Below are 8,622 nucleotides of genomic sequence, written 5' to 3' on the forward strand. Positions count from 1 at the left end.
TTTTGAAACCTGAACATAATTTTAAATTGTGAACACTTTTTGAATATTTCAAACATAGGAACAAATTTTGAAATCTGAAAAAAATTAGGTGATTAAAAAATTTGTGACATCTAAAAAATATCACGAGTTTTAAATAATTTACGTGCCATTTCAAACAAAGGTTTATACAATGTAAAATAATATTCATGTGGTTCAAAAACAAATTCGTACATTCAAAAAAAATGTAACATTTCAAGAATGTTCACGAATTTCAAAAAATGTGTTCGTGCGATTTAAAAAAAAAGTGTGTACAATGTAAAGAAAATGTGTGCGTGTTGTATGAAATATGTGTGATGTGTTTGAAGAAGTGTATACAATTTTAAATTGTTTAACAATGTAAAAGAATGTTCTGTAGTTTTATGAAATGTTTATTGGAATTAAGAAAACGTAAAATGTCTATTTGGAATAATAATACCATGTATTCAGAAAAGTTTTTAAAGCATGTATTTTTAAAATTGTACCTGATGTATTTGAAAATGTCGAAAGTTTATCAAAAAAATATTTCATGTGTGCGTTAAAAATATGCATTGGGTGCTGAGTAAAACTAGACATGTGTGAATAAAAACGAAAAACCAGAGAAGAGCGCGCGCAAGCGACTGCGCTAATGGGCCGACCCAGTTCAGCAAATACCGGGTAAATCCTCTGAAGGTTCAAAATAGACCGGGATTAGAGAGTTTGGTGTGCCGATTTCAGGGATTGGGAGTTCAGAGTTTGATCAGCTTTCACCTATAAATTTAAGGTTTGCTTTGGACTTTTTTTTAATTTTTATTATGTTTGACGTACTTTGTACTTCCGGTAAATATTTTTTAATAGATTTGATCCTTTTCGAAAAAAAAACCGAATCAAAGTGGATGAACACAAAACCAGTTCGTGGAAGCGCCGACAACATAATATACATGAGTGAATTTAAAAAAACATGAGTGATCAAATTACGGTGTACTATTGATTGCGCCACATAACCCTCGCGTTGTACGTACGTACTGTAGTACTACATCTGACCAAACCGACACGCATTCATCACCACCACCTGCCTATGACCCCATTGATTGATAGCTCTCCCAACCCACGCTCCATCTCTGTACAGCTCAGGCGGCACCGATCGAATTATGCTAGCATCATGACCAAATTACAGACACCTACCTGCACGCCACTAGCTACATGCAGAGTAAGTACGATTTACTACAGTCACGAATCACCGAGATGAGATCCTTATCTGTCAGTGTCTTGAGACGTTTTAACCGAGCCGCATGAAGGAATCATCAATCATGAATCCTGGTGAAGACAATTACAAGCCGCTTCAGACAGCGAGATCCAGCACCAGTGCACCACACGCCAGTGTACGAGTGTGCCGGGACAAAAGCAAGCACCAACCAAGAACGGATGAATCAATCAATGGTTCCACTTCCACCCACCAAATGGCGCTAAATCCAAGCATAACCAAGCCACATTACAGATCGACTCTCTCTCTCTCTCTCTCTCAACCGGCGCGCGCTCCGCTGAGGTGGTGAGGAGGTAGCTCGGGCTCCCCGTGCCCACCGCGCGCACTCCACTCACTCTCTTCTTCACCCCCACCACTTGGTTTTGGTCGCATTGATATCGCTTACTCTGCACTCCACTCGAGGAAGGCGGGGAGGGAAGGAGAGAATGCAGCAGCAGCAGGAGGAGCAGCAGCCGGCGCGGCGGCGGCGGAGCCCGGGGGGCTGGGAGGGGGCCACGGTGGACGAGGCCTCCATGGAGCGCAGCAAGAGCTTCGTCAAGGCCCTGCAGGTCGGTGCATTCCTTCCCCAGATCCCACGCGCCTCCGCTCTGCTCTGCTCCACGGTGGATCCGGCCTGTTCCCCTTCTTGACGCGTTGTGTGCAGGAGCTCAAGAACCTGCGGCCGCAGCTCTACTCCGCCTCCGAGTACTGCGAGAAGTCCTACCTCAACACCCACCAGAAGCAGATGTGAGCCCTGCTCCTCCTCTCCTCTCCTCCATTGCCCAACCTCTCTGCACGTCTCGTTCTCGCTCTGCACACAGAGAATTTACCATCTTACTACCATGGCGAACCGGTGATTCCTCGAACACTTGCATTCTGCTTGCTACCTACCTATCTGTCTCTGTTTTGTCACTTGGCATAGGGGCCGAACTGAATTGAGTTCAAGGTTGGTGCAGCATGGAGTAGAATTCTAGCAGCAGATGCGTATGGCATTGGTAGGTGTAGGAAGAGAGCAACAGACAGGTGTAGGGGTGAGCAAATTGTCGTCCATATGTGAGTATGTGACTAGCTAGGCAACAAAAATTGTGCTAGCTGAACTGAACAAGGATATGTCATTTTGGTTTTATCTGGGATCTTTGGAATCATCCAACAACCGACTGCCTATGTACGTATGTACTAGCCGAAGGAGGAGTGGTGGTATTCAGAGTACTAGTACAGCATTTGTTTTCTGAAGATATCTCTTTTCTGAACGACAGCCTATGTACCATGTACCGGCGACTGGATTTATTCTGGTTGTTCCCCAATCATGTGGTGTCAGTTTGTCACTCTTTCGAATTATATAAAGGGGTTCACCCTGACCCTGCTCGTGTCTGACAGTGCAGAAGAAAGCTCTGAAGCAGGGAGTAAGAGTCAATTTTGTATGGTAGATTTGGTGAATGAACAGTCAACAGTGTAGTGATTTGTAATGCACATCATAACCTTGCTTTGCTTCAGAATATGACATGTTTTTCCTCATGAATACTGAACTCTCTAATTGTCGTCAGGGTGCTGGACAACCTGAAAGACTACGCGGTGCGGGCCGTTGTCAATGCCGTCGACCACCTGGGCACCGTGGCCTACAAACTGACGGACCTGTTCGAGCAGCAGGCTTCCGAGATCTCGACCTTCGAGCTCAAGGTTGCACGCTTGAACCAGGTATCTGCTTGATGTTTATCAGTAAGATGTGCAGTCTATGGTGGCGAAACTACGCAGCTAAACTGACACTTGCTCTGTTGTCCATCTGTAGCAAATCTTCACCTGCCAAATCTATGTGGACAAAGAAGGCTCCAGGCAGCAGCAAATGATGGGGGCGAGTATGAAGCACCACAAGCACTACATCCTACCATGTAAGAAGAAATTCTGAACTTGCAGTCTATATGTTATCTGAATTTTTAGACAAGTGAAAAAGCTGAACTTTACTTGAGAATTTTCTGTGCCATGTAGCTACTGGTTATAAGAGAACTCAGGCTGTCGCGCACCTGGGAACAGACACTAATCAGGAATCACAGCCTAGACCTTACCCCTCAGGTGCTTCTTTCTTCATTTTGTTCTTCCAAATTTCATTTGCGCTACTCTGTTCTCGCCAATCACAATACGTATCTAAACAAGAAAAAAAAATTCTTCGCTTTCTGTGTGTGCAGCAAAGACACTTTCCTGGCATCTGGCGTCAGACAATAGCCCTTCAGCAAATGGAGCACATAAACCTACATTCATGTAAGACACTCATTCCAATTTCTTATAACTTTGTTTATGTGACACATGTTGTTTCTTATGCCAAGCCTAACTTGCCGCCGCCCGGTTTTTGTGCAGCCTAGATGACACGATACCGTCCAAACTCGCATCAGATGGTTCGCATCTTCTTGGTAATTCGTTGTACATCCGTTTGAGTTCTTAGAGGGCATGGAATCATATGAATGTGGTTTCACCTGTCAAGCACACATATTTTTGAACTTCTGTTCTAAGACTAACATATTTGTTAACTCTCAAACTAGAATTTTGATTGCTGAGTTTACTTTGGAAATTGTCAACTGAATGTTTCATGTGAATTGCTGATGTTTCAGGTAAGGAGTTGCCCGCTTCTCCCGTGCGTAGGCCTCTGCAACTTAACCAGAATACCAAATCCGACATCGCACAAAAGGTTGGCGCAAAGGTAAATTAGAATATGATGTAAACCTTTCAAGAAACCACACTATGCTAAGAAGGGCATCATCCTTATGTCGTAATCTATCGGCGCCAGATTTCGATTTGGTTATCCTAGTTTCTTAATGGTACCATTGTGTGCATTTTCAGGATCTGTCGGCGTTTAGTTCTTTCGACAGGCCTACAGGGCGTGAAATCCAAAAGGCTCCTGCCAGCACTAAGAGCGTGCTAGCATCTCTATTTATCAAGCACAAGTCAGCAAAGATGAAAAGTATCTCAGCTCGATGATCCTCCCTTGATGTAATTGAAGTTTGTTGTAATAACCAGTACAAGCTAAGTAAAATGCAATTGTATCTCTTCAAGATGTCAAGTCATAATATCTCTTATCTGTGTAATATGTGCTGATTCGAAGCCTGTCATGAAAATCATACGCAAGTTTGGAAGTATGTTTAGTTATATTCATCCAATAGCATGATCTTCCTTGAGATACTGATTTGAAAATATTTTGCAAATTCGTTTATTACATAAACGATCAAGTGGACGAAGCACAAAACTGGATGGCTCGCCTCATAAGTCAAAAGGATACATGTTGAAATGCAAGATGAGATGGTCTAATGGCACAAGAAAGTGCCACCCAGCTCAAAACACATGAAGGGTAATAGTTGTCGATGACGGATAATGTGTCCAAGTACAAAGGATCGCTTGCGGATACCTTCCTTTGCGCTATATTCATCTGGGAGCGTGATCTTCCTTGATATGATCATTTAAGTGTTTTACAAATCCATTCTTACATAAATGATCAATTGGAGGAAACACAAAACCAGACGGCTCGCCTCATAAGTCATAACTCATAAGGATACATGTGAATGGTATAACATGGTAGCACAAGAAAGTGCGACCTAGCTCAGAACACGTTGAAGGGGAGAGTTCCCAATGATGGATAGTGTGTCCCAAGTATAAAGGATCACTTGCAGATACCTTACTAAATTCCGTGGCCAAGCATGAATGGCTTCGCTCATTCCTCGCCAATTAAGATCTTGACTGGTCACCTGTCTAAATGCATTCACAGGAATCGCAAGCTTCGCATAAACCATTGCAAGATTTAAAATAGGCGGCGTCGATTTGGAACAATCTCTGGACTGTTGTTCTTCATCATCGCAACAAACTCCTGGTAGTTAATTTTCCCATCCTAGGCAAAAAAATAGGAAATGTGGTAGTGAGTAATGTTCACATCCTACCGTGTCTTCATTTGAACATTTTACTTGTGACTTGTGAGCATAAGGATTAGTAATGTTCACATCCACCAAAAAGGTTAAAGCAAATTGTTTGAAGGTGTGATTTTTTATGGCTGGAGTTTACATAAAAGCGATGAACTCTGTTGGTTTACCTAATCTAGCAGAACAAAATGAGTTCTTAAACAAAGTAGTATTGATGGAAGCCTAGGTGCTTACATTAAAGTGATGAACTCTGTTGGTTTATCTAATCCAGCATAAGCAAATGGGTTCTTAAAACAAAGCAGTTTGGATAGAAGTCCAGGTGCTTCGCCTCAAAATAAATCAGGCTGTTAATTTTATCTCATAGACACTACGTTTTGTATACATCCACAATAACAGAGATGACAAAAATTCCCAAATATTTTGAAACAAAACCTCCTACCGTGTCTCCAAGATGATCTGTTTAATCTATTATATTCTCAAACTGAACAGTAAGTTAGCAACATCAATACAATATTTTACATCTTCATGACCGAGATAATGTATGCTCAGGCAGCAGATAATGGACTTATTTAGGCTTTTGCTGGAGTTACTCACATGATCTGTATCCACTTCAGCAATGATATCTTTAATTGTTGCCTCATCACCCATATCATACTTCTTCAGAGCTTCCTCCAACTCATCAACTGTTATGTACCTATGCAAAAAGAAAGTTTGCCAGCAACTTGATGGTTAATGAAATACTTAAAAGTTGACAGATTAATTTAAGAATAGTTAGAAGTGAAATTACCCGCTGTGGTCCTTGTCAAAGTATTCAAATGCTTTAAATATGTGGTCTTCCTTCTCTAGTCTATTCATGTGCATTGTTGCCGATATGAATTCAACATAATCAATGGTCCCATTTCCATCAACATCAGCCTGTTCAGGAACGTATGATAATGATTAAGGAGCTGAAACAGAAAGTGCTGGAGTTGTCAGGCCACACAGACCGCTCTACCAGAAACATCTACAAGTCAATTTCCATTGAGGTCGTTATAGCGACTAAAGTCGTATGGTATCATTCACTATCTTCCTTTTTAGATGTAAGTGCACACCCACTGCAGCCTTTTAGTACATGATTGGCATTAATACAGAACAGAGAGCATTTTTTGTTTCTAGTATGATATTTGTACCATGTCATGCTGATAAGATAAGCGTGCATAGACAGGAAGGAAGAAGAAGAGAAATTAAGCAAGTATACCGCCTCCATTAACTGTCTTATTTCTGATTCAGTAATTTTGGTCCCAAGCTTTGGTAAGCCAGCCCTTAGTTCATCAAGAGTAATTGTCCCACTGTTATCAGTATCCAGGGACTTGAACATTTCTCTTAAGCCCACGATCTCTTCCTCTGACAAGCTCTCTGCAACAATCTGAATATAGAAGAGAAATGAGCACCAAGATTTAAATGGACTGCCGAGCAAGAAAAGAAAAGGATTGGAGTTCAGATCGTTTGGGTACCTTCAAGGCAACCTTCTTAAGCTTGTTCATCGCCCTGAACTGCTTCATTCTACTGATCACTGTAATATCAAGTGGTTTGTCTGGGGCCTCTCCATCCTCTCTGATCCATGGATGATCTGTGTGCTTAAACAGATTAGATCGCGACACTAATACACTACCATGCACATGAGCAAAATGATCTGCACAACCAAGATTGTCAGTGAATGTGTGGAGAAGAGACTAACTCAATATTTCCGCAGCCGTGAGCCGCTCCTTGGGGTCCTGCCGTAGCATCCTCTTGACCAAGTCTTTAGCCCCATTTGAAATCGATGGCCAGGGATCAGACGAGAAATCAATGTGACCTTTCAGAACAGCATCAAATATACCTTCTTCATTCTCTGGTAAAACCAAGGGCCAGGAAGAGACACAGAGAGTTCATGTTAGGAAAAATAGGACAATGGCATTAATGAACAATGAAATTTGCTACAGTACGACTCCCTGGTTCTGCATCAATACGCAGCCCAGAAATAAATTGACATAACCAGGTGTGAAACACACCTGCCCAGAAAGGAGGAACGCCGGAGAGCAGAATGTAGAGGATCACTCCAGCACTCCAAATGTCGGCCTCGGCTCCATATCGCCGCTTCAGCACCTCTGGAGCCACATAGTATGCACTCCCAACAAGATCCCTGAACTGCTCGCCTGCATTTCCATCATCCACAATTTAATCTCCAGCACAACATGAGCTCGGTTATTACTAGTAAATTGAAGCGAGCTAGCACACTAAAGATACACTAGTAAATCGCAGAGACAACATGAACTAAGGCGAATCGTTGAAGGTTTTTGCCCCGTCCCTTCCCAGACACTAGTAAATTCAGTAACCACCATGAATTGAATTCATCAGTGCAATTAACCAATCAATCAAGTATCAACCACTGACCGGGCTTGAAGAAGACGGAGAGCCCGAAATCGGTGGCCTTGAGCGGGGAATCCTCCCTCTTATTCAAAAACAGAAAGTTCTCGGGCTTGAGGTCGCGGTGCATGACCCCCATGGAGTGGCAGCTATGCACAACACTAACAACCTCGCGGCAGAGCGTGGCGGCGGCGCGCTCGGAGTAGTGGCCCCGGGCGATGATGCGGTCGAAGAGCTCCCCGCCCTCGCAGAGCTCCATGACGAGGTTGACGGAGTGGCGGTCCTCGTAGGCGCCGCGCAGCTCGACGATGCTGCGGTGGCCCGTGAGGTGGTGCATGATCTGCACCTCCCTGCGCGCGTCCTCCACGTCGTCGGCGCGGGCCAGCTTGCGGGCGGCGATGGACTTGCAGGCGTAGCGGGAGCCCGTGGACTTGTGGGTGGCCAGGTAGGTGACGCCGAACTGGCCCCGGCCCAGCTCGCGGCCGAAGGTGTAGGTGGCGCGGACGTCCTCCATCGGCCGGCCTAGGACGCGGCCGATGTCGGGGGGGAGCGGGGGTTGGGGTGGGGGTTGGGGTTGGGGGTGCTGGGGAGGGGGTGGGGGAGACGGGGTTTGGGGCGGGCGGCGGTGGCGCGGCCGGGGCCAGTTGGGCTGCTTGGGGGCCTGCTGAGGGGGCGGCTGGTCGGCGCGCTGGCGGGAGGCGCGGCCGCCCATGACGGCGAGCGGTGGGGGGTCGGCGGGGGGAGTGGCGGCGGAGCGGGGAGTGGAGTGGGAGGTGTGGTGGTGGTGGTGGGGGTGGGGGAGGAGGGGGAGAGATGTCCATGGTTTTGGGTTGTGCCCCTGCTTTTCCGTTCCGTTTTGGTGGGCGTAGGGTCGTCGGGCGGAGGGGACGTGCCGGGGTAGCCAGGCTGCTGTGCTGACCCGTGCCGTGCGGCGTGCGGCGCGTGGGGCCGTGGTGTCAGTGGGAGGGGGCGGGCTCGGGCTCGGGAGATAACGATCGACGGGTGGACCCGGCGTGGATGGAATGGATAGTGGGGGCCGTTGACGGGTGTGTGGGTGGGGCGGTTGCGTCGTGGTTTCCGGTCCGTGCTTTTTTTTTTGAATTT

General features: G+C 45.6%; 2 protein-coding genes across 3 annotated transcripts; one reads left to right on the forward strand and one right to left on the reverse strand.

Moving 5' to 3' along the window:
• Positions 1-1,459: 1,459 nt before the first annotated feature.
• Positions 1,460-4,401, forward strand: LOC109773613 (probable protein ABIL4). Its single transcript, XM_020332311.4, has 9 exons — positions 1,460-1,806; positions 1,902-1,984; positions 2,782-2,932; positions 3,024-3,123; positions 3,221-3,304; positions 3,418-3,490; positions 3,587-3,639; positions 3,838-3,926; positions 4,067-4,401. The coding sequence occupies exons 1-9, from the start codon at positions 1,684-1,686 to the stop codon at positions 4,202-4,204; spliced, it is 894 nt and encodes a 297-aa protein (XP_020187900.1). The 5' UTR covers positions 1,460-1,683; the 3' UTR covers positions 4,205-4,401.
• Positions 4,402-4,565: 164 nt separating this feature from the next.
• LOC109773612 (calcium-dependent protein kinase 15) lies at positions 4,566-8,379 on the reverse strand. Of its 2 annotated transcripts, XM_073502617.1 has the most exons (9): positions 8,172-8,379; positions 7,546-7,978; positions 7,164-7,307; positions 6,851-7,003; positions 6,627-6,742; positions 6,371-6,538; positions 5,921-6,048; positions 5,728-5,827; positions 4,566-5,105 (listed from the first exon to the last, which is right to left on the reverse strand). In XM_073502617.1, the coding sequence occupies exons 1-9, from the start codon at positions 8,337-8,339 to the stop codon at positions 5,019-5,021; spliced, it is 1,497 nt and encodes a 498-aa protein (XP_073358718.1). In that variant the 5' UTR covers positions 8,340-8,379; the 3' UTR covers positions 4,566-5,018. The 2 variants fall into 2 exon arrangements, with proteins under 2 accessions (XP_073358718.1, XP_020187899.1); XM_020332310.4 differs by having other exon boundaries at positions 7,546-8,251.
• Between the last annotated feature and the right edge of the window lie 243 nt (positions 8,380-8,622).

The sequence above is a fragment of the Aegilops tauschii genome, chromosome 1, assembly GCF_002575655.3.
Source record: "Aegilops tauschii subsp. strangulata cultivar AL8/78 chromosome 1, Aet v6.0, whole genome shotgun sequence".
Taxonomy (NCBI): Eukaryota; Viridiplantae; Streptophyta; class Magnoliopsida; order Poales; family Poaceae; genus Aegilops; species Aegilops tauschii.